Source organism: Acromyrmex echinatior, chromosome 6 (assembly GCF_024713525.1).
Source record: "Acromyrmex echinatior isolate Ae372 chromosome 6, ASM2471352v2, whole genome shotgun sequence".
NCBI lineage: Eukaryota > Metazoa > Arthropoda > Insecta > Hymenoptera > Formicidae > Acromyrmex > Acromyrmex echinatior.
This window is the reverse complement of record NC_141857.1, coordinates 436,801-463,949: the sequence shown is the minus strand read 5'-3', so window position 1 is coordinate 463,949 and position 27,149 is coordinate 436,801. Positions and strand designations below refer to the sequence as shown.

General features: G+C 30.9%; 1 protein-coding gene and 1 long non-coding RNA gene across 7 annotated transcripts in view; one reads left to right on the top strand and one right to left on the bottom strand.

The window, feature by feature from the left end:
* The window catches only part of LOC105154831 (uncharacterized), a 234,313-nt gene that overhangs the window by 132,692 nt on the left and 74,472 nt on the right, over window positions 1-27,149 (top strand). The gene's annotated exons all lie outside the window — the stretch shown is intronic.
* The window catches only part of LOC105154830 (zwei Ig domain protein zig-8), a 33,443-nt gene continuing 8,195 nt past the window's right edge, over window positions 1,902-27,149 (bottom strand). The window contains exons 2-7 of the mRNA XM_011070573.2: window positions 24,282-24,539; window positions 10,667-10,848; window positions 9,379-9,592; window positions 6,282-6,468; window positions 5,445-5,566; window positions 1,902-4,374 (exon numbers count right to left, since the gene is read on the bottom strand). Of these exons, the coding sequence (XP_011068875.1) occupies window positions 4,250-4,374; window positions 5,445-5,566; window positions 6,282-6,468; window positions 9,379-9,592; window positions 10,667-10,848; window positions 24,282-24,432 (981 nt within the window). The 5' untranslated portion in view covers window positions 24,433-24,539 and the 3' untranslated portion in view covers window positions 1,902-4,249. The remainder of the gene's footprint in view (window positions 4,375-5,444; window positions 5,567-6,281; window positions 6,469-9,378; window positions 9,593-10,666; window positions 10,849-24,281; window positions 24,540-27,149) is intronic.

The following is a 27,149-nucleotide window of genomic DNA, read 5'->3' as shown; positions in this document are numbered from 1 at the left end:
AGATTTTCTCATGTCAATGCAAGAAATGTGAATAAACGATGTTAAAAAGAACGCTATAAAGGTCGGATACTCCGAGTTTCGGTCCCATGAGTTTACGTTAATGCAAAGAAGACTGACGCTGAAAGACGGCGATTAAAACTGTCTACCGGTATTGAAATTTATTCTAACCGGTTCCATTAATCCCAGAGCATTGAGGAATAATTTAGAGAAAATAGAACAGTTTACAAGCGACAATACAACATAGTCCCTTGGCAGACACGGACGTTGCTTTGACAAGTAATTTATAAAGGAAAGAGAATATCGGATAGAGAATAATTCACCAGAGAAAATATTTGCGTGGAAAGATAACTTTTCTTGATCGCGTTATAAAATATAAACATACAATAATATAGAATGTAAACATATTTAAAATATGGAACAGTGTTGTACAAAAGTATTAATGATCAAAAAATTATAGGAATTTATTGTTAATTTAAATTTTTTATTTCCGTTTTATGAAACGTTGAATGAAGATCAATAACATTTTCTACAACGTCTAATCGTTGCACTTCAATTATCCACATAGCGGGAAAGAAACGTAAGATTTTTCTCGGTGTAATAGATTTGTCGTTGCCGTTCCAACCATTATTCTTTGCCTGTTGAAAGCAGTGAGAAGAGAAATTTTAGGTATTCCAACATTGGTTTTATCTTGAGCTAAAAGAACTGTTTCCGTCTTACCGATTGGATTGTTCGTCGATCCGTTATTGACCAGAGGAATTTAATTATACGATGCGCATTTCGGATGCAGACGAGAAAGTTTTATGCCAATGTACGTATCTGCTCTAATCCCTATCATTGCTTACTCTGTCTTTCCACTTTACCGCATCCGTTCGTTACAATTGGCATCAAGAAAACGCTGCCATCACTCTACACTTCGATAACTCACTACTAGTAGCCAAAAATTGCGAGAAATAGTTTGCTTTTTTACTTTTCTAGGAATGTAGGTTAACTTTTTTTGATTTTTTAACTTTTTATTTTTTTCTACTTTTAAGAATTAGGACAGAGCTGTTCAAGATTTGTGGATTGGCTTAACGTATGTCGATATTTTTTCCTATTGATTCCTTTCTTCGTAATAATGATAGGAAAAGAAAGCAATAGGCGTGAATATATTCTTACATCAAGTCAATGCCCAGAATTACTAATTTTCAGTGACAGCACTGAATTAAAACATTTATTATTTTTCTAGTTTTAGAAGAATTTTAATATAAATAAACATTAGATAACATTTTTTATGGACTAAATCTTACACTTGTATAAGAAAGACCATAATTATTAAAAAATAATCTAGGCATATGTTATAGAATATTCGGAATTCATTCCTAATAATTTCATAATATATATAATACATGCTCTGAAAACTAATTGCTAAATGAGGTACGCTGTTAATTATTGTAAACAATTACACTTTACTTATTTTCTATTAAAGCAAAATCTTCTATTCGTCAGAAGAAGCGCATAAAATTTCAAAATCTGCGATTGATCTATTACTAGTCTCAATCCGTTTTTCACAGATAAAAAAACCTCGTGCGCGGTCTGAATTTTGAAAACTGTGACCGCTAGAAATATTCATAAGCCACAAAAAAAAGTCATTGACTACAGCGATCGATTGAGCACTAGCGATTTATACGTCGTTATAAAAGTTTGTATCTCACCTCGTCGTCGCGATAAATTCTTCGATAACTTTGACGAAGCCGGCTTATGGATGTCGCAGCGCTTCGCATACACCAACACTACCCGTCTAACCACGGACTACAGTCCAAGTTTTCCGCCGCGCCCATCATATTTTATAAACATTCTTTTAAGTGGATCTGAAAGGCACCATTAAGGCTAAAAACACGGGCTGAGAGAGATGCGCGGCGGGGAAGTAACATCGTATCTTAGATCGATACGTTTCTGTTCAAAGAGCAGTGAAATTTTACACGAGATTGAAAAAGGTAAAGCCCATGTCTTTCCGGCTAGAGTAACTGTCCCAATTACTGTGCCTGTCCCTATTAGTGTGCTTTTGTATTTCGATAAGTCATAAAGAAAACTAGTACAAATAAATAAAAAAAAATATTTTTTTCTTGTTAAGTTAAATTATTAATGCATACGATACTGAAGATAATATTTTATTTTTTGAGTATTAAAGTATTTTAAATATTATATTTTTCAAAAGATGTGAAGAATTTATGTGAACCCAGTAATACGTACTGCAAGATTTTAAGTTTGTCTTTATTAATGTCTCTATTAATGTGGCCTATTGGAGCTGAGAACGTTGTGTTATGAGTGTAATTGAAATAATGATTTATGTAATATATTAACTTAAACGAATAGCTTAAATTTATTACCTATTTTAATAACTATATGTTAAAATGAGTCAAATGTGGATAGGCGCACAAATTGGGGGCACATTAATAGGACCATCGCCGCTTGGAGGACTCACTAATAGGGATGACAAAAACATGTTTTTTATTTTTGTCAAAAACATTATAAAATATTAACATTTTTTAGATTAAAGAAATATTATAAGAAAAAGAGAAATAGTTGAAAAACCGATATTGATTGCAAGCAGATAAAATTAAAGCTACAATATTTAATAATTAATTCAGTAATAAGCAAGTTGGCTAAAAAGCACATTAGTAGGGACAGTTACCCTAATTAAGGAATTTTGCTCAAGTCAGTGTCTGATTAAAAAGACAATTAACAATGCATGATAAGCTTACTGCACTGAGAGAAAAACTTTGGTATTTTAACTATAATTATATATTAATATAATTATTATAATAGTCATTTTCGGTTACCAATTATATATATTGGTTGATAGAACTATACATATAGTTATTATTACTAATACTATAATAGTCATAACCATGATTGTAATTACAGCTACCAAACAGTTTTTTCTCAACCATTTTTGTGCAACCATAATTAATTCTTGCAAATTCAACCTCGCGTATTTGAATCATATAGTAATAGACCACGAAAATCACTGTTTGGTAACACTGCAAATTTCGCGAGAGTCTGTGTTTGCGGCAAACCTTTAAGCTTCTATACAAGACACCTGTTCGGAGTCTATACCTAACTATAAAGAACTTCCATAACTTACTTGTTTGAGATTTTGTAGTAGAAGAAGCGCTACAAATAACGGACACTAAGAAATATGGAAAATATTATAATGTACCTATAATGAAGCATCGCAAAAGGCAAGCGTATCTAATTTCAATTCAACGCAGTCAACTCTTACGGACAGTGCATTCTATACTACATGTAACTCGATAGACAGATTTTATGGCGTGTTTTTCTATTAATAATATAGATGATGATGGATATCGTTGAAAACTTTTAACGTGATGTTAACTTTTAACAAGCCACTCGTTTCTGAAAGTTCATCTTGACGCAACAAAGCTTTTATTCTATCATCATCCTTCAATATAACATCGTATCTCGTAGGAGGATGCGAAATATTTAAAGCAGTAATAATTGATTTATATTAATAATAAAAAGTAGAAAAAAATAATCTTAATTGTCATTTATTATTTGTTTTTTTAATATTATAGATCTACTGAAAACAATGAAACCAATTGAATGAAGGTTTTTGTAATTTTGCTTAATAAAGTATTACATAATATCCGTATATTTATATTATTTATATTTTTATAGATAATAGTAGCAACCGTATTTTGCGAAAATTGATAAACTAGATATTTTGAAAACATGATATCGTTGTTTTCTATTACTGGCATAAAAACGATCATCGGTTGGCGAAGCTTTCGTAAGCTTTATTTACATCGGTCGGTAAAGCTTTGCTTTTAATTGATCTTCTGTGGATAGATTTTTCCTATGATATAAAAGATTATTTAATAAAAAAATACCGAAAAAAATAAATTGATATGTATAATTAAAACAAGTTTCTATATTAAAAATATAAAAAAATTCCTAAAACTTTAGAAAGGAATCGGTCTCAATTAAATTTTTCAAAAGAGAAAATAATAAGACTCTGACATGTAGAAATACAATATTTATTTTAATATCAATATCTATTTTTCATATATTTATAGTCTTATAATACTGACATAGATTTATTCAACGGATTCGCATTTATAACAATACTGATGCATATAATTAATCAAAAGCACGTATTTTGTTTCAGATCAAAATACGTAATTTATACAGAAGTGTTGAAGGTAACTTGTTGTAAATTGATGTGTAAACTTAATATTGACAATAAGTTTCATAGAGAATAACTTTGCCATGTATAAAGAAATAAACTGGCAAACACGCACAATTCAGTAAAAGCTGCGCAACAATTGGTACGTGCTGCATTCCATTGATCGTGGACAGCAGCTTGTTTTTCACCTGCAAAAAAAATTCAAAATGAACAATCAGATATCAATGATGTCAGAGTTATATTTATGATATTATTATCTAACAAAACATTTTGTCGAAACTATATTGATTATATTTAACATTCTAATTTCTTTTTCTTGTCTCTTGGAAAAATTTACTTTTAACGAAATTAAAGTTTTTAAAAGTAATTAAGAGTTGACTTAAAAACTTTTGAGGTAATAAAATCAAAATAACTTAAAATTTTTAAAGTTTTTCAAGGATAACTTTAATATAACGGATGCAGTTTTTTTTTTAGTTGTTCTTAAGTAAGTTTTAAAGTAACTTTAAAGACAAATTTAAAGTATTCAAATTTACTTTTATTTTTTAGGTTTTCTCTACAATTCTAAATATTTTTTTAAGTTTTCTAAAGTAAATTTTCCCAAGAGATGTGTAAAAAGCGAACTATCTAACGGAAAAAACGATTTTGCTAAAATTATAGCTGAATACAGATTTCAAAATTTTGTTAGACTATCAAAATAATTACATAAGAAACTTAAACATGATGAGCAATACTGCAAAAACATTTGACATTCTAGCAACTAGTTTGAGCGTCTAACATAATTATTTTTATAGTCCAATAAAATTATTTTCAAAGTTGTATTTAGCTAAATTTTTAGATACTTTAATAAAACCGTTCTTCTCGCGTAGACATTTAACATATCTTGAAAATTATAAATTATTCATGTAGGGTAATGTGGTACAATTTTGAATTTGATACATTTTTAAACAAAATAATATTCAAATCCAATTTTCAAAGTTCATGTTTGCTTTTTCTTATTTTGTGATACCCATTAGTATCCTCTAACACAATGAGATCAGAATTATGAAACTTGAACCTTGAAATTGGATCTTATTTTGTTTAGAATTGTACCATATTTGAAGTTAGACCATCCAGTCCTACATTAAGTGTCTTTTTTCAGAAAATGTTTATTTAAGTTAAAGTAGATTACATTGTAAATTTACTTTAACAAGAATGTTTGATAAAACAATGCTATTTATATTTAATTCCGTTCGTTTTGGTGATTTTCTATTTAATTTACCATTTAGGACGTGAATATGCACCGCGGTCGTGCTGAATTGGCTTACTGAGCACGTATATTCCCCGCTGTCAGTCTTTTTCGCTCGTTCGATGTACAGCCTCGTCACCAGATCCTCGTTCGACCTGAAATATCGGTTGTTATATTACTCGACATATCGCAATACGCACACGCGCGACGATTTCTATAGTAGCTAGCTTTTGTCTGCTGAATTTTAACGACAAAAATTTAAAAACTGTATTGAGAATATGTAATCTCTTTGTGGACGGTACTACATTATATAGCTGTGCGTATGTATATTTATATGCGTCTGCAACATGGAGATGTATAAATATTCCACGAGATGTCTAGCGGAACCGACTTACGGACATTGAATAAAGAATTGCATGATAATCCAAATGCCACGTTACCATACATATAATGCGAGTATAAATAGCCTTTGAATACTAATTCAACCGAATTTGAGCTTCGCGTCTGTCGACCGTGCTGCGAGAACGATAAAATTCACAGGAAGATTGCTCCAGTTCTGTCTAACGAAAGAGAGATAAATTTTCAATGCGTGTCGTAGCGAATCTCGAGGTAGATCAATCGCGGAGCGGTTGCATCGCACAAAGCTCACTATCGCTCGTCAACGCGTACGCCCTTCGGGTTTAGAAGGTAATGCCGTCGGCGTTACAAGAGGATGAGAGCGATCTATGTGTATTTGCGAGTAGACAATGTCGATTTGTACATGCGCGTACCTACGCGCGTATACGTGCAATCCAGACGAACGCGATCGTACATCCGTCTCCTCGGGAGAGCTCCTCCTCGATCCATCGCTACTTCACGATATATGCTCACCCATTAATGTGATAAACGTTGACGTGATCCGGCAACATCTCGCTATTTTTCCGCCACACGGGATACGGCACCCTCGAGTCAGGGCAGGACGGCCGGACGACGCACGTTAGCTCGATTCCGCTTCCGGTCTTGTAATATCGGTCCCGTAACTCATGCTTGGCTTCGTCGATGATTCTAATATCCGGCGCTATAAAGGCAGAGACGTACTACTGAATAATACCTGTGAGATCGATGAACCTTTCTCTACACTTCTTTCTACAGAAAAAAAAATTCACTAAATTTTAATACAATATATATATTTTTTTTCAGCAATATTAATTGAACATTTATTTACAGTAAATAAATTTTTTTTTAATAAAAAAACGATAGTTAAATGAAATCAAAATTAATAGTTATTGTACCAAATATGCTTTACATTTAATAAATATTTATATTTCAAATAAAAATTGATTAGTATATTTTTTATTATATTTTATTTATATTGTTTCAGTGCATATTTTGCTTTTTATTCTATTTTCTGCTTCTTGATTACGTGTACATAGATACATGGAAAATACATGTAATTTACAACAGCTAAAACTATAAAATTTAGTCATACATATTTATATTTGATATAATATCATTAAAATCGTCCTGAAAATTTTCGAAAGAAACCTTCCTTTCATGTTTACGTTTTTTATTTATTGCAGTATATATAGAGTGTTTCGTAAATTTTGGCCAATCGCAGATAGTGCGGATTAAATTGAGTCGAAAGATCCTATACCACACATTTTGCAATTTTCGCAATAGTTAACAAGTTATTAATTACTAAAAATTGCCAAATATTGGTCTTGAATAATTTTTTACCCAGATACTATCAATTTTACAAACAAACTGCAACCGACAAAAATTGTTCATTTTTTTCTCATAGATCTCTAAGAATTTTTTCAGAAATTTTTATCAATTTTTTACATTTTTTTATTTTTACCAACATGAGAAAAAACGGTATTAAAAAATTCTGAAAAAATTTTGAAAAAATTCTCCGAACTTTCTGAGAAGAAAATTAATGATTTTTCTCTTGCAATTTTTTCTGAAAAGTTGATAGTATTTGAGTAAAAAATTATTCAAGACTAATATTTGACAATTTTTAGTAATTAATATCTTATTAACTATTGCGAAAATTGCAACATGGTAGAGGACTTTTCGACTTAGTTTAGTCCGCTCTATCTATACAAAAGCAATTGGCTAAAACTTCCGGGACACCCTGTATATGCAGAATTTTATAATTAATATTTGTATTTCGTAATTGAACTGCAGCGCATAAAAGAAGATATCGCTAGGAGGTACCGCGCGTAACATTACCAGAATATCGCCACATGCAAACACGTTTGTCGAGATGCGCGGGAAGAGAGATAAAATAAAGTTGCATCGTTGCCATTGCAAAGAGTCGCGCTACGTGATACAACTGCGGCTGGCTTGTTTCCAGGCAGAATGGCGCAAGATATTCTCACGGTAATTGAATCTTTACGAGGGCGGAATTTAAATTCGCGACTGTGTTTCCGTTTAGGTGTGCCGCGACAGCCGGCAATTCGCGATGTATACGTAGGATTTCGCGTCCCGAGATGGAAAACAATACATACATCTCGCAGCTACCGATGTCACCGTATTATACCAATTCTCCGTAATATATCATTCAAAAAGTATCCGGAGGGTACGTTGATTTCAAGTTAAAATTATACGTAGAAAGTGTAAGTATCCATCATTGCAGCGAACCAACAATTTTATAATTTATTCTCTTATGTTTTTTATCAATCTTCCCTTTTTTCTCTCTCTCTCTCTTTTTAAAATAGAGACAAAAATTAAATATATGTGATGTATAAATTATTATTAGTAAGCAAATAAAATGCAAAACAAATAGAATTCCTAGTTTAATTTGTAAAATATAATTAAGAAAATTTATATATAATTTAGACATATAACTGAAAAATCCATACTTTCACCATAGTACTCGAAATTCATTATTGAATTGTCCAGCTTCATTTAAAATACCGAGATTTTAATTTTTTGTTACGTTTCATTGATATGTATCGTATTTCCAATGATTTATATCCGCGGGTTAATATTATACATACTGTACTACTCGTGTAACTATTTATATTTTGTTACGCAGATGTATCTCTAGAATACAAGCCCAAACGTATATATATATATATAGAGTAAACAATCTCGAACGTTTCTGTTTTTTTCGATGAATTGTAATTGATGTAAAAATGGATAAGCGGAATTGCTTTTAAAATAAAGATGATGAGTTGTAATAATAATTAATAACTATAAGAGAACAGAATAGGTTGTATTGTGGGAATAACTATTATTGGAATAACAGTCGCACTAGGAACTTTAAAATTTTAACAGCTGTAACTTCGGCGGTTAAAATGAAAAAATTTGAATAAAAAAAAGGTTTTAGAACTCAAAATTTGTACTTTTGAAAAGTCATTATATCTTTTGCGTTTCTGTAAGTTTAGTAATTTTTTCATATATAGAAAACTAGAGGTGGACAAAATAGAAATTTTTTTTTTCATTGTGCAGGTCTGTGCAAAAAAAACTTACGAAAATTTTTGACTTTTTGCTGTAAAAGTTGCTTAAAATTTTTCCTACAAAATTATTTTTTTAAATGTTTCTAGGATTTATTATTATTGCGGGTTAAAAAAAAAGGAACATTTTGACTTTGATTACTCATAACTTCGTTAAAAATCATTATACTGCAATTTAAAGCTCAAACTTTGGTATATTGAATATAAAATAATTACAAAAATAATATAATTATAAATAATATGCAATTGTATAATTGTAAAAATTTTTTTAAAAACATGATATAAATGAAGTAGCGCTATAAACTTTTGTCACAACTCAGTATAAAGGAAATATATCAATAAAAGATTTTACGACATTCGTAAAATATGTCGTTATCTCCTCTCATGTTCAGGGAATTTAAAAGCAATGTCCATGCTATTATTGCGTTTTTCTTATTACAGCAACATATTTGTATCAGGTAAATCATTTCTATATATCTACAGCTTGCCCGCGATTTTTTTATTCTCTTGTAAAAACATGACATTACCAAGAATGGTGACGTTCGTGACCAGCATTCTCGGTGGATGCGTATTCACTTGGCAAACGTATACTCCATGATCTTCTCTCCGCACACCGGAGATGGCCAATCTCCAATTGTTTGGATACTGAAAGCTCACGCTGTATCTTGAGTCCGATATATGAGTAGTGTTCCCGAGAGTTAAGAGGGATGCCCAATCGGTGTTCTGTCGTAACCACATTACCTGGAATCCGTGAAAATGTTTATCCAGCGTATCAAGATTAAATCAATGCGAGATGCTGCAAGTAGTAATGCTACGCGTATTGTCAGACAAGACGTTTAAAGGCTAGTTTCATTTCTAGTCAGCTTGGTTAATCAATTATTTCATTGAAATTGAGTGTAGTATTGTCAGTAGTATTGTCATTAGGCAGAATTAATCATAGTTGATATTATACTTAATCGATCGATTAAGCTGATTGAAGATAATAAAACCTAAATAGTAAAGATAAATAATTCATAAAATAATTATTTTGTTATTCTGTAAAATGTTATTCCGACTAATTATTCTAGACTATTTTTGCAATAGAACAATAAAAAAATTTTAATTATACAGAGAAAGAACGGTTTTGTTAAAATATCTAAAAATTATCTAGATACAAATCTAAAAATAATTTTTGTTGGATTATCAAAATAATTATGTAGAACATTCAAAAGTGAAAAGTTTTTACAGCATTGCTTCTCATGCTTGAGTTTCCTACATAATTACTTTGGTTCAAAATTTTGTCAATGTCTATCTAAAGAAATACAATAATACAATAATACAATATACAATGTTAAAAAAAATTTTTTTTGTTCATTAATAGAAACGTAAAAAAGTAGTTGTAATAATGAATCTTCTAGATTTTGACCTACTGAATACGATGGTGCTATTAGTTTTTATTCAAAATGTCAACAATGCGAAACATTATCAACTTTCAGATGAAAGTTCTCATTGAAAACATGGGAAACGTCGTTATTTTTCAAATTAAAGTTCTATTTTTCAGTGAAAATGACGATTTTAACCTGAAGAATGACGATGTTCTCTACATTTTCAATGAAAACTAATAAAACCATCGCGTTCAGTCAAATCAAAATATATATAAGATTCATTATGTTTTCTACGTTTCATTAGTGAGCAAAAAACGGATTTTTAAAAATATTATTCTTTTTAGATATCTTAACAAAATCATACTTTCCATACAAATATATTTAAGTATTATTATTTCAATTATTCATAACTAGCGTCGACTTGATTGTTGATAATTTAATATGTTCGTACCTTCTTTCCAGAAAGCATAGCGACGCGACAATCGAGATACGCTGTTGCGCCTAAGTGCAACGCCACATTTTGCGAGCCATTAATACCCTGGCCATTTGCATTTTCGAAATATGGATCCCAATCCGTAACTCGGTGATGCCTTAAATGCGGAATTCGCAAGGGAGGCAGATTGATGGTTATTTCTGAAACATATCGTCAAATATCGAATCACTAAATTATTCTCTTAATTTAATTAAAATATTTTTTCTAGTTTCAATTATGTAATAATGATTTATATTTCCATACTTGCATTTCAATGTTTTTACATTAGCATTTAAGTGCTCTAACATAACGGTTAGCTTTTAAGTTTTAAGACAAGAAGTTGCATCGTTAGCAATGTAAGAAGCGTGGATAACAATTTGTATTGCGTCCTCCAAAAGACAATTTCGGTTAGATCTTCACATAAGCTGCTAGCATTCGGTTTGAATCGTGCAGCTATAATGGGATTCTCGTGAAAACGTGAGATTCGTGTTGAAAGCATGAAAAACACGAGTATGTCATGTAAGTTGAAATAAATTGTATATTCACTTTGCCCATCATTTTATGTCTGCACTTCTATTCGCTCAAAACGAAAAATATTATATATCGAAGTGCTTTTAGATTTGAGTGCATAGCTCAAAATATCAAAATTTGAATATCTCATTCGGTTATATTTTTATGTCACAACAATTAAAAACCTACGTAAGATTTATTTGGTAATAAAGACGCTCTTTTCCCCTTTATTCTACAAAATTTTTTTAATAACATGAGACAAACAATATTTAATTATCATTATAGAAAATTTAATTTCTTATTACAAAAATTCAGAAACTAAACAGGCGCGGAAGAATAAAGAAGCATGCGATAAAATTGCAGTCGCACAACCTTTTGACCCTTTATTTCGCACACTTCGTAACCGTAAAGGTTTCGTTCGAGCTTACGAAGCACTCAGAAATTTTACGGATACTTGAAACACAAAAGGTACAATTATGCTGTAATGGTGAGCAGGTGGTTTTGCCGCAACGAACGATACAGTGTTGGAAAGTTGTGGGAAGAAGGTACCCACCATACTTTATTCTGACATCATTTCTTTATTGCACTTTACGTATTGTTCTACAGCTAGTATAACTTTGAAATTTTTGTATTCTTTAAAAGAGAGATAGCAATTATTCAAATATAAGGAATAGGTTTAGAATATATGGGGAATATAAAATACAGAGTGCCCTGTAAGTTTCTGCCAACCGCTTTTGTGTAGATAGAGCGAACTAAATTGAGTCGAAAGGTCCTCTATCACATTTTGCAATTTTCGCAATAGTTAACAAGATATTAATTACTAAAAATTGCTGAATAATGGTCTTGAATATTTTTTTACTCAAATATTAACTTTAGAATACTATTAACTTCAGAAAAATTGCAAGAGACCTAAATCACTAATTTTCTTCTCTTTAGAATTTTATTAATAGAACTTTAATAATTTTTTCAGAATTTTAATCAACTTTTTAGTATTGCATTTTCTTATTTTTATCAATATGAGAAAATATCTAAAAAAATTCTCAGAACTTTATGAAGAAAATAAACAATTTTTGTCTCCTACTGTTTTTCTGTAAAGTTGATAGTATTCTGTAAAGTTGAGAGTAAAAAATTATTGAAAACTAATATTTAGCAATTTTTAGTAATTAATATTTTGTTAACTATTGTGAAAATTGCAAAATGTGGCACAGGACTTTTCGACTCAGTTTAGTCCACTGTATGTACACAAAAGCGGCTGGCAAAAACTTAAGGGACACATTGTAAATATAATTGCATAAAATAATTGATAAAAATATGATATTGGGTTAGGGAGAAAGTCTTTTTACAAGTGTTGGTTAAAAAGGCCTTTCCTCATCAACAATATATCTTTGTTAAAAATAATAAAAATTTAAATTTAAACCTCTATTTCCAAATGGTTACATTTTTTAAATTTACGTAAGTTTTATAATTTTTACATAGAAAATTACGAGCTGGAAAAAATGAAAAATTTTCTTTTTACTTTATAAGTCTGTAATGACGTGGCCAAAATATTATAATTTGAGCAAATTTTCGACTATCTACCGAAAGTTTGAAACTTTCCTTATAAAATTGTTTTTTAAAAATGTACCTACGATTTTTTGTTCCTGATTTACTCGCGGATTAAGTAAATAAGAAACATTCTGACTTTATTGTTCGTAACTCTAAAAATTATTGTATCGCAATTAAAAATACAGATTCTTAAAATTGAAACGTTGCTCTATTAAGTAGTACAATTGTTAATTTTTAAAAAATAGAATATATGGGTTGTTAAAAAAAATTTTTTTACCAACTTGTAAAGAGAGACGTTTTCTCTAAACAATATTAATTTAATTTTGTTACAATTAAAATATTTTTGTTACTCTTTATTATTTTTTTTTAGCTGCAACAACACATATGAGTTAACATTAATTATGAAATTTGTCAAAAATATCCTTGACCGAACATTTGTAAAATTCTATTAAAAACGGTATAACAGCCATAACTCTTCAATCTCTCACGTAATCCTGAAAAAGACATTTGCGAGAGGAATCTTTCGGATCCGTGAACGACCGATACGTTTCTTGGTGAGCGTGTAACAGCGCTTTCTTACGATCCGGAAGTCCACCGAGGTCAATCCCTGATTTTCTTCGTAGCTGTCGAAAGATCGGATATCCAATACTGCGAGGTTGCGTACAGAGATTGTACGGTTGTACAATTTTACACAGCCGCGGATAGCTCCTTTGTTCTCTTTTAGACATAAAAGCAGATTGTCCACTGTCACATACACATCTTTGCGAGATCGCGGAAATTGAAAACCTATTCCTCCTTACTCCGTGCAATTTCAGAATAATCTTTACAGCAGTTGAGAAAGGATGAAACATAAAAGTTCAAAGGCGATGTGAAACGATAATACATTGTCAAGAGATGATGACAGCATCGCGAGCTGAAGCCTTGGAAAAAAGACGGAGGATAAGTAAGACAGAATTTCTGGTAGACTGCACGACAAAAGACCTTTTGAATTAATCTAGGCCAACCAAACAATCAGATCCATTATGTGCTCCATTTCTCCTTAATTTACATATTCTCTATAATTATTTCCTATTTTCTGTTTGTCTATATCTAGAACTAGATTTTGTATTAAACTTATGATGTGTTTATATACTGAAAATAATATATCTTTGAAATACAATATCTACAGAAAATTGTTATATGTACATACACACATCATATTGCATATTTTATTTATACGATATTGCCAAAAAGTACGATTGTGATAAATAATTTTTTATCGCTATGCATCTTTAGAGTTGGAATTTCATGACTGATTTGATTTGTTCCGGTCGACAAAGAAAATTAACCATCCGTTACTGATTCGATTATGTGGGAGTTTTCGGGGTTAACAAGAGAGAGAACTAAATGTCTGCGACACAATGACTGCCTTTGTCTCTTTCAAATTTCATATATCGCATTCTAATCAAATGAAAGAGTTAAAGGATTGGTGCTCAAAGAATGTCGATTCATTTTAAAATATCACAGATTATTCGTCTTCGTTCATTAATTCTTGGGACGCAATTTGTCGTGAATCAAATGAACATCAACAACATTGTATTTAATTAAATTAATATGCACTGCATTTGATTGATGTTTATTATTGTTACCATTGTTAATATACTGCTAATGATTGAAAATGTTAATTCGTTTATTGATTGAATGTATACAGTTTGCCAAAATTAATTTAATGTATCTTTATTATTTGTTGCAATTTAAACATCTTTTATATACAAATTATTAATAAAACCACTTAATCCAGATTGATATCACTGGCAACACAAATAAAATTTATTTATGTCTCTTTATGAGTGTACGATTAAAATTCTGTAAATTTAATCCAATTGATTGACATATAACAGATATTGATAGCCGAAATCAAACGAACATGGAGCATGTACATTTCGAAAGGTTTAGATAGCTCTATCAATTTATTACTGTTCAATCAGGTCAACGCAGTCTGTAGCGGAGAATTAAATGTCCTTTGTAGTAATCGTGATGTTCTACATTCACATAATATTTTTTTCTCTTTGATATTTTTCGTTAATTTATTTTTATTAATTATTAATTACTATAACAAATATCTAATTATTCATTCATGAGCGTAATTTGATAAAATATTCATTTATTTGATAATAGCTATAGATTCCCTATTACCTTAAAATATATAAGAAATATATAAAATGTTTCAATACCGCGTTAAAACAAAGAGCTACTTTATTTTAAAGGATATATTTTTTGATATACATTTTGAAATACAATTATTTGAAATTTAGATTAAGCTATGCTACGTGTGAATAAAAAGATCGCGAAACGCGGCGTGTGAAAGAATCCGCGCATGATTTATGTTCCCTGCGGTGCGAGCACTTACTGCCTCAATTGAGAATAACGGGTCTTCGTTTTTAATTGTGCTCTAACGCTTCGCGGAAACTAACCGGGCATTTCGCGATCCCTACAAGAGCGCAGATTGCACCTTGCTGCTCGAATGCAATGTGTGTAAGCCGGCTCCGAGATTTTAGTGCCACTAAAATGACTGGCTGTGCGTTACACGTTCAGCGTATAATCCAGTTCGTAAATGTGAATCGACAGCTGCGTCGGATAAAACCATTTTTTTTTCCCTAGTTTAAGCGCAGACGGCGATTTTTGCGGCTCCATTCGACGTGTGATATTAATCATCCGCGACGAAATATAAACGCAAAAAAATACAGATGAGAGAAAACTCTGGAAATCCAGGCGCAAAGAAGCACAGTGGGTGATTTCCTTAACGATTGCCATAAAATTTAACGTTATCCGCAGTTGGAGTACTTTACGAGTTGCAGTCGCTACTAATCCGAGAATGCATTAATTTAACTCGTTGAAGAAAAGGAGCTTTGCCTTGTACGGTTTTAATAGAACGCGTGAGTCAACCTCAAATATTTGCGTTTTTAATTCTTAAAAGATGGGAGTTTTTTAATAAAGGAACTTAAAAGGTCTCGTTTTCTAAGGATTTCTGGAATTGCTAAATTCGATTCTGGCCTTATATGGAAACAATAGTTTTATGAAATTATTTAACAATTTAGCTGGGTACAGATCTAAAAATAATTTTGGTAAACCATTAAAATAATTAGGTACAAGATGGTAAAGTTGATTGCTACAATGTCAAAACTTTTTGTAATACTGCTGATTATGCTTGAGTATCCCATATAATTATTTTGATAGTCTAACAAAATTATTTTCAGACCTGTATCTAGTTAAATTTTTAGATACTTCAGAACAATCCATCTCTTCCGTGCAGAATTCCAAAAGTCAAATTTCTAAAAGTTCTGAAATTATTGTGAATTATCGTGAAACTTGAGTTCAGGAAATTATTGCATTGAATTAGAGTATAGTTTGAAAATGTTGAATTTTAAAAGGATAGTACTAATGAAAAAAGATATAATGTTACAGAGCTTCTAATAGAAAGTCAGTTTTTTGGATATCAAATTAACTATTTACATAGCATGCATTGATGAATTAAAATAAAGTGAATCTGGAAACTTGATGTTATGTTTGCAGTTAAAAATTTTCTAAAAAATCAAATTTTATATTTGATTATTTAAAAAAATTCTATTTGCCACATTCACAGAAAAATAATTTATTAGTAGTAAGTAAATATTTATTGAATGTTAACATATATCTGTTTGATACAAAAATCATTAATTTGATTTAATAATTATTTTTTTCTTTGAGTATATATTTATTTATTGTAGGTAAATGTTTATAAATATTTCAAAAAACATTTATTAAAGTATAGTAGATTTTTTCAGTGTTAGATTTACCATTTAAAATTTTTTAAATTTTTGATCTTAAAATTAAGACATTAAAAAATTATTCTTTAGATCAAGTTTCTCTCTCATAAAAACGAGTGAACAATTCATACACAGAATAAAAAGGAGTATGCATGTCCGTCCACAAAAGGGGTTAGGTGTAATAAAGAAACCAACCTGAAAAATTGTAAAATAATGCGATATACAGAGGCCGAATCCAGGTCACATTGGATACGGTGTTAAAAAAGCATTACAGGCTTTCGAACGACGTTCGGCAGATACGGTAATATTGCGGTGCATCACAATGCGCTTTTGTGTTACGATCGATGGTCTCGTAAGCAAGCTCCGAACCATATTACGAGCTCATGGTAGTATCGATACATCTATGAAGACGGTTTTTAATAATGTTCGAAATATAGACGACGAAATTGTAAATGGTAATCTACGATCACAAAACCTATGCGATCGGGTGAAACAGCTTTAATTAAGAGTGTGTCCATTAGGTATTCGGAATCTGGTGTATAATGGAAAAAGTTCGAAATCGTATTGCTTCTTTTATTAACGCTAATGGAAACCAGCTGAATTCACAGACGAGGAATCCGCTATTTCTCTCACGATATATCGGAATTGAAGTATTTGCAAAAGTGTTATATTATCGATTTACATGCAATCTTAATTGATCACGATATATCGGGACTGAAGTATTCGCAAAAGTATTATATTATCGATCTATGCAATCTTGATGCATCATGAACTCTCTGCATTTTAGATAATAACTCACAATTTCGCAGTTATTAATTGCAATGAGACTGTCTTAATTGGGACGCGGAACGAACGTGCCGCTTAAAGTGACCGAATATAAATTCTGCAGTTGTCCCGGGAAAATCAGGTCCCCAAACGACCTCTGGGTTCCATCGGCTCGAATAATACTCGTTGGTGTATGCGAGGATCATAACCCCAGATAATAGGATCTCTGAAAATATTTGGTGTCAGAATTACTAATTCATCGCACTTGTGTAAACTTTTACGTTATTTGCACGCTGTAGAAACTTTACCCTCACGATACTGTTCAGCAAATCGTTCAATAATTAGATCACGATAGAATGATATTGTTTTACTGAGGCTTCCGATATACATTGCCAGTACTCAGGATTGGGAGCATGTATTTAAAAAATACTTATATTTAAAACATAGTAATTGCAATATAAATGTGTTTTGTATTTTCTATTTTAGTGGAATACATGAAAGTATTCCACTAAAATACACATATTTTGTATTCAAAATCAAAAGATTGAAAAGTTTTTATATTTTATAATTTAAATAATAAGATTTTGATCATCAATCTTAATATTTGATTATTGATTATAAATTTATAAATTTAAAAATGACTCAAAATACAAATAATAAATAACAAAGAGTATACAACACGCAGGATATCTTTTGCAAATGTCATATATATATATATATATATATGAATTCGTATTAACAATATAAAATCATAAATGTTTTTGACATCATAAACGACATCGACTGGCACAAAATGATTGTCAAACAACAACTGAGCGTACAATAGCTACAATTTTCACAAATATCTTTTAAAACATGTACGATTGTAATAGATATATCGAACGGTTTCGATGAGTAATGTTATGAGGTTTTGAGGTTTAAAACTTTTCAAATAATTCTTGTATATGCGAGACGAAGTGATGATAAAAGAAATACTTTTATTTTATAACACTGTTACGTTATCTGCTCTTAGTATTTGAAATTCAAAATACAAAATACTTTTAATCTTTCATTTTAATATATTTATATTGAAATACAAAATATATTTCTATATGCTCCACTGAAATACAAAATACAAAATTCAATTGTCTTAAAAATACTGTTTTTTAAATAAAAATATTTGAAATATAGCCTTTATTTATGGCTCAGCCCTGCCAGTACTAAAAATCTATAGTTCGTAATGTATAGATTTTCAGTACTGGCAATATATGCATATTGAAACACGGTCTAAGTAACTAAAGTAACAAGTAAATGCACCTGATCGTTCTCACGTTTTCTACTCGCTTTGGGAGAAAATTTCACAAGGTTTTTTACGAAATGCTGCGCGCATCATGCCACGTTCGCATGTACCTTAAGAAGAAGTCTACGATCTCCTTTGTCTCATTTCTTTCGCTTCACGTTTTCTCTCTGTCGCGTCGTGACGTCGTTTGTGTGAATCCAAGACGCACGCCAGATCGTACAGTTTCGACTGCGCTTCTACAATCGAGGTCGTACGACGTAATAAATATACATCCACAAGACCATTTGTTTCCCTACATCGCCTTATGGCAAGGATGCTACTACTATCGCCGAAGATGCTACCATCCATCTTGTCGCTCATTTTTCATCGGCCAGTACCAGCCCTGTTGATGCTCCCGCGAAACCCTCCGTCGAAATGAGACGACGTTTGCGAGTTCCTCGTACTTTGTGCTCGAAACTCGACGTGAATCCAATTACCAAGGCTAGAGGAATGCGTATAAGTTGGACCAGTGTTCGACTGCGAAAAGTTATACGATGACTTTTCATATAAGAGCATGTATGATTTCTTTGAGCGTAAGTTTTTCAATTATGACATACAATAGGATTGGATATGTTGGATAAGTGGTTATATGTGAACCAAGTCCCGTCTTAGTATGTAAGTTGAATTAAAAATTATTGTGTTCAATTCTTGTTCTCTATTCTACAATCTTGTATATGTTAATTATAAACATAGAATATAATAATTATATATAGATACAATTAGATTATATCTAGAGTCCAATAATCTTTTTTAATTTCGGTCGAAATCGAAACCGAAAACTAAAACTTTTATAGAAATCCTAGAAAAATCATACCATGTGGTATAAAAAAGAGAGACGCGTGCATACACGCACACGCACACACACGCACACACACACACGCACACGCACGTATTAAATATCATATTACACTTTTTTGTCATAAATTTTATAATTTAATTATTAAAATAATAATTACACACATTATTATTATTATCCTAGTATTATAATTCTATTATTGAAATTTGTACTATTCTTGTAATATCACAATTATATCATTTCGTTATTTTGAAAGTGACATAACTGAAAAGATGTAATCCGTCCTCTAAATACATATATATATATATATATATATATATATATATATATATAGTATTTGTGTGATTTTTAAAATTTTCAAAGTAATTTTCATTATAATATCTTGAGTGACACATTTTTAGTTATCGCTTTTGGAAATAAAATAAGTCTTATGCAAAAAAATATTTAAAGTTAAGACAGTTTTGATCGAAGAGATTTAACAGATTTAATCGAAGTTTGAAGAAGTTGTTTAATTTATTTTGAATTTAATTATTTTAACTGATGAAGGTAAACAATATAAATTGTTAATAATTTTATAAGGTATGTTATCTTTGATGAATTATTCCAAAATTATATTATTATAATTTTGTAAGATATACTTCAATAGTTATAACTTAAAAGGTAGTTTTTATGGGCTGTGAAACGAAAATGGCAAAAATAACATTTAATCATGTTTTTAAGAGTATTCTTTTTGCCGATTATTCGATTAGAAAATAATTTTCTGTTAAATTGAGAAATAGCTTTCCTCTTTTCCAAAAACTTAATTTTTACGTTATGTTACTTTTAAAATAAGAGAACAATGTTATATCTCAATAATAAGTCTTCAAAACATATCGTAAAAGTATTTTTTAAACAAATCTTTGGAAATAAACATTTTACATTAAAATAAATTTTAAATAATAAATGCTTTGTACTGTAAATTTTATGGCGCTTTGGTTTCATTGCATGTGCAATCTAACCTAATAATTGTAATTAAATAAATATGTAGTGTAAGAAAAAAATAATAGTTTTTCAACATTTATGCTTGCGACTTGTTAGTTACAACTTGATTAATTTCGGTTAAATTATCGAAACTCCCTTTCAATTTCGGCCGAAATCGAAACCTAACTGAAACTTCAATTTTTAACTGAAACTGATCGTAACCGAAACTGAAATAGAATTTTTGGTCAGACATTAGATTTATCGCATATTTTACGTTATCTTTTACGTATAATAATGCTCCTTAATATCCTTCAAATATATCGATTTAAAATTATTTTACGAAATTTTTCCAGGACACCTTAAATTATAATGCTGGTCGCATGCGGGAAGGTAGGATGTCGAGAAACTTTGCGGTGCAGCAGCATTGTTCCTAAATTATAGGTCATAAAGGACCCCGTCGCGAAAGTTGTAATTACTCCCATAAGTAATGGAAGGATATGACCTATCAATCAACGAAAAACCAATATTGCGAGGTCAACAGTTTATTAAAATGACAAGTTATCCCTTCCGCAACGACAAGTTTCATCCCCTGACAAAAGATACCCATGAACAGGTAACACCGCGCCAAATCTAACAAGGTGACATGCTTGCTTGTAACGATGAAACTTTATATGTAATCCGCAAGGTAACCCCCGCCTCGGCCGATGCATGATATTAAACCCAACGTGTCCGTAATTCTATGCAGTCCTTTCCCCGTTCCTCTATCATTACGGCACCATGACGTTGCACATCTAACTATTTATGCAATTTCATCTCTCTCGTATAACTTACACTATTAAAATTAGCTACTGTAATTGGATTGCTACTCCACGATGGAAGAAGAGATTTAACGTACGAATGCGCCTCAAGAATAGAAGAGTTTAATTTCTGTATAATTTAATCTTAAAAATACATTAAAAAGTAATGCAACAAGTACATTGTTTCTATTGTTTATGAAATTTTTACATTAATTCAATATCTTACTCTTTAATTGTCATATTGATAATAATAACCATGATTAATTTTTATTCATCAACTTACATACTACTTACATTTTAAAGAATTTTTTATATTCTTTTATAATTGATTTTATTGATTGACATTACGCTTTCTGTGTGCATTTTCAATTTGCATGAGCCTAATAACAAAAGCATGCATAATACGACTGAGAGAGATCTGTAATTCCGCAGTGTGACAAATAGGTCAAACGTGCATGGTCAGATCCGCTTCCTGCTACGTATCTACGTGTGTCCCATACCTGTACGCTTCATTACAAACCAGAAGTTCGGTACACAATAACCATCTGCATCTAGTGTCTCGTTGTTTCCTTTGATATATCAAATACTACAAAGGGATTCTTGTCAACAGTAAGCTAATTGCTACGTCAGTGATCAAGAATCTATTAACTTCTATTTAATCAAATAGAATTTTTACGTCAGTGCACTCTAATGAAATATAAATGTTCGGTTCTAGTTGAATTAAAATTAGCCCGTGTAAAATTCAGGAAATTGCTTCATTTTGTGATCTTAATTTTCAAAAAGAAGTTATTTTCTTTAAAGGGGTTCCAATGAGACAAAATTTCATTTTTGATTCTCAGAACGACATTATATCGAAGTTGTAAAATGTATGGCGCGGATTGGCAACGACAAACTTTGTAAATAGCAGTGTATGTACGTATGTGTGTGTATGTGTGCAACCAACATTCGCGCAAAGTCCTATGCTAGTACAGTCGAATGACAAGTCGCCAAACGAGTTTTGAATTGAATATTTCATCGGGCGAACTCGGGGGCTTATACCCGACACGACTTTCTCGTCTTGACAGGAGCATCAGTATCATACACGAGCAATATATAAATATATATTGAAAAATAAATGTGTACAGCAGATAGTAAAAGCCGTGTAAAGCAAAAAAAATTTTATTTTTTATATAAAAAATACCAGAACTTTTTCTTTACGCTTTTAAAGCTGCAATAATACAGTGACCGTGGTGATGATTCTTTCAAAGCGCTTGATAAGATTGCGCCGCATTACTTTAAGTGCGGCTTCAGAAAAATGGTCGTAACGGCGACAAGGTTAAACTTTCATGAGATTCTGAAAATGGGTAACTGTATGTATCACTCTGAATAATTTATTTTTAATATGATGCGAATTATTACACGAAACAAGATTTATGTCTTTATCTTTGTATTACACAAAGAAAAATTGATATTTCTTTTAATTAACAATAATTAATAGAGAAGTTAGAATGTTAGACAAAGGATTTATCTCTTTGTATTTCCAGAGACAAATACGTAGATATCTTTTTTAATTAAGAAATATTGATAAAGAAAAATTGTTAGGAAAATATAAGTATACGTTACATAATTTTGTGCTTTGCTGCGAAAATTCTACAGAATTTTTTGACGTTTTAGTAAGCACTAAAAAAACAAGAAACTTAAATGACGCGCTCGTCCCTCGAGCGTGCACAATTTTTTTTCACATACTGCTATGAAAGCCTGAAATTGTACTTGCATGAGCGCTCCAGAACGGTCGACTGCAGCGAACGACTCTTTAAAGTCTAATCGGTTCAGCATTGAAATCCGGGACTTACTACAAAGCTATGTAGGACGAATGTACATCTTCTTACTAGCTCTCGGCGGAAAAGCCAGCGCAAGCATCCACAGAAAGTAAATATCCGAACGGTCAAGTTAATATAGATACGAGATTGTAGTCCATCGGAAATCGACAATGTAACCATTCAACTTGTAATTTGCCAATCGCAGCAAATAATGGAGAATAATTCCACGCCCGTTCACGAGTAAAAAGATCCGAAATAACATTTTTCGATGATTCTCTTTTTTTCGTATTTTTATTTGTATTGTCAATCAACGACTTTTTGTTCTCAGACAGAATCACAATAGTTCGACATATATTTTTACAGATTTTTTTTTTACGTAAAATAAAATTTAATCACCCTCTAAACCGCATCACGCCGTAAAATTTTACATGTTATCGAAACTTTCCCATGCTCGCAAGTTTAGTGCAAGCGAGGGGCATGAAAGTCTAACTTTAGCACCAAACGAATCACTCTTACGGCTCGGTTTCTCAGCTTAGCCACGTAGTGTTCAACTTTAGAGAAGGTAATTAAACCCGAAGTTCCCTGCTTTTCGATTCCAAATTTCTGCGCGACGTTTATTATGTTACAACGGCGCCGGAGATTATTCGGTGCGATAGTCTGAGATACACTTTTGGGTCAATATGCTTAAGACATTTACGTGGATCAATTCTCTATACATTTACTTGGCATAAACTCAAACTTTAATTCTTCTTTTCTTTCTCTTCTTGAAACTACAGCTGTACTAAATATAAATATAAACTAATCCTATAAAATCCTATAAAGTTGTCATTATCAGTTTAGAAAGAGTAAAGTAGTTTGATTCTTTCTTTCTCTCAAGTATCAAATTAAAGAGAAGAGCTGATACAGTTGAAGAGAAACATTGATATGATTGAATTTTTTCTACGGAGTATAGATATGTTAAGATCACGAAATGCGCAGTTCATATTTATTATATCTATGATTATACAATAAATAAACTGACGTTATCATTTTGTCATTAAATGATGTCACTTTAACATTAGTTAGATTTTTTGACATTAAATGATGATCCCTTTAATATTAGTTAGATGTTGAAATGACGAAAAATAACATCAGCTTGTTTTGATGAATAAAGTTAAATTTGTAAGTAAAAACATAAAAATTACATTTGCAGAATATGTAGGAAAAAACAGTGAAATCAAATAAATCAACTTATCTTGTTTTAGCGATTTCTGCTTCGATACGTATAAAAAAAAACTGCATTTATATTTGCAATTTATATATTGCTGTGTACAACGCACCTTGCAATTGAGTGATATTCCTGGTGACTTTGTGGCTGTTAACAAGCTGCTCGCGCAGGTGTCTGTTGCGGTGCCGTGGATAATTGGCGATAACGATCGTGATTGCCGTCAATACGAGGCAGAACCTCGACCCCCACGCTGGTCCTGTCATCGCCCGTCGGATCTCGCATCCCCCGTGGTTTTTTAAATACAGTTGGGATTGTTGGAAAGTCTATCGATGCTTTTGTCCTGTATCCGATCTTTCTCTTCCTCTTTGTTCTGAAATCCAAACGTCGCTATATAAAAATATAAAGGTATAAAGAGATACGAATCTATATCTACATAAATATGAGACACAGTTAAATTATTGATAGATTGAGGCTAAACCGTTTAAGAATGTTCCAGATAATAACTTAATATTATTTAACTCTGATGACAATATTTTTATGTTAAAATGACAACAAATAAGTTTACTGCTTTTTGGAGTATATTGAATAGATAGGTAAATTAAGTAGGTAAATTAAGTAGTTAAATAAGTAAAAAAACATTAGATATGAGTCGAGACTAGATCTTGTTGTCTAATAATATTTTCCCATGCGAATTTTTAAATACATTTCTAATTCTTCAAACTGCGTTGAACACAGCCGAAAATACAGTTTTCAATTTACAAAATTAATAATAAGATGAAATAATAGAAATAGATATATGTATAGAGGAAGGTCGCCGATATACCGACATATCATTTTGTTTTTAGACAATATTTCTCATACGAAAGATAAAAATAAAACTTTAAAAGCATAAATACAAAGTGTCTTCTATCAGATAGTATAAGTATTTTATAATACCATCTGCAATTTTGCATATTCTCTATACAGAGCAATTAAAATAACAAAATACTTTACATTTGTATTACGTAAAGCTATTTTCTTATATAAAAGTCTTCCATATTTTATAATTTTGCGTTTATGTGTGTAGTATGTTTTGCGAAATTAGTGATGACAGATACTATTAACAAATAATCTAGCTTTTGTTTTATATAAGAGAAAGATTACATATTTAGATATATTATAACATTTATTTTTCTTATTAAAATTTAACAAATACTAGAACGTGAATCGATTGTGTTATTTCTCGTAGTTGCTGCCGCAGTGCGTATATTGTTCTATATTGCTTTTGTTCGTATATGTGCATCTCGTCGAGTGGCGCGTGGAAATAAACGAAAATGGAAGTTACTGTGGACAACGCACAAGAAAAATGTGATGATGACATCCGAAACAAGTGAGAATTTAGATGCGCCCTAAAAAAATATATTATTTTGTTATGCTGCGACGCATCTTCTTTTTCCTAAATCCATATTCAAAAGGAGAGATATATATATAATAATACCAAACGAAAAGGAAAATGCACGGAGGCAACTCGGTTTTGTCTCCTGAAAAAAAATTCATTCATCTTCCAGGATAAATTTACTAAAAAAAAAAAAACGTAATGCTCCCTGCTCAACTTTCAGCAGTACAATTTTACCCATATAAGTGTCATGTGCTTTTTATCACGATACACGATGGATAAAATGGGAGAGAATTTTATTTTAACATAACATTTACATACGGCGTCGCCAGAAGATAGATCATCAGGTTCGCAAATTCACTTGAGTTTGTCGAGATGTAATATTGATTACGTCGTTATATCAAGTATTATAACAAAATACGTTTAACAAAACAATTTAAACAATAATAAGATTAAAAACGAGACTGTTTATGTGAGAATCACCTAAATACGAGGGAAGTACCACTTTCAATCAAAGAATAAATATGTTAAACTTACACATATATTCTTTAAATAAATTTATCTTGAAAATATGATTGTGCACCAATTACTTTCAGATTTTCAAAATCAATTTGAAATCAATTGAGATATTAATTCTTTTAATTTTAATAAAAACCGTTTTAAAACCTAAAGAACTTAATAATAAAGTATTTATTGCGAAAACAATTTAATATTAAACAACATTAAATAAAAATTAACCAAGAAATATTCAACATAAATAAACGAAGAAGGTCATATTAGGCAAATGCCTAGTAATATTTTTGTGTGAATTTTGCAATTTCTAGTTTAATCCAATGGCGCATCAATTAATCTAATATTAATTTATGGCACCTTACTTAAAATATGTATGTCACAAAAATTAAATACAATAGCGATACAACTTGTATTAATCAGAAAGAGACATTACCGTTATAAAATAATTACATAATTATTTGTAGGACACCCCGTTTAATATCATTTGTTGTAATATAATTTTCAACTAAAGTTCACTCATCGAATTTCGCACTGCTTGCTCATAATCTTCCATGTGTAATAAGCATAGTTTAATGTAAACGTAATATGAGTTCGCAATAGTCTGTAATTCTGCGCGTTCATTAGTAAAATTACATTAGATGTTCCAGAAAACTAAGCATTTCACTGTATAAAATTATAATAATTATCTCTCACCTTTTTTCCTCATAACATATAATTTACTTGATATGTAAGCCAAAATAGCATAATGTTATGTAAAAGCAGTCCAATCTGCCTCGTGAAAATTAAATAGCATTCGTAGTTTTAATATTAATTGAAATAATGCAAAAGTATTTAGGGATGACCGTCGCCACTCACGTCACAACAATTTAAGCTACGAACCCCGCGGTGATGTTCGCATAAGTTCTTGAAACCGGGAGGGAGTGGAGAACAGCCTGGAAACTCTGTGCAAACTTTGGATATATTGTTTTCGAAGGCGTTCACGCATCTAATAGAATTGATGTTGTGAAGTTTAGCTCGTTAGATTTCTTTGACAGAATATTGGCATATTCCTGCCGCAGAGATGTAGAACGATTGTCAAAAGAGAAAAAGACA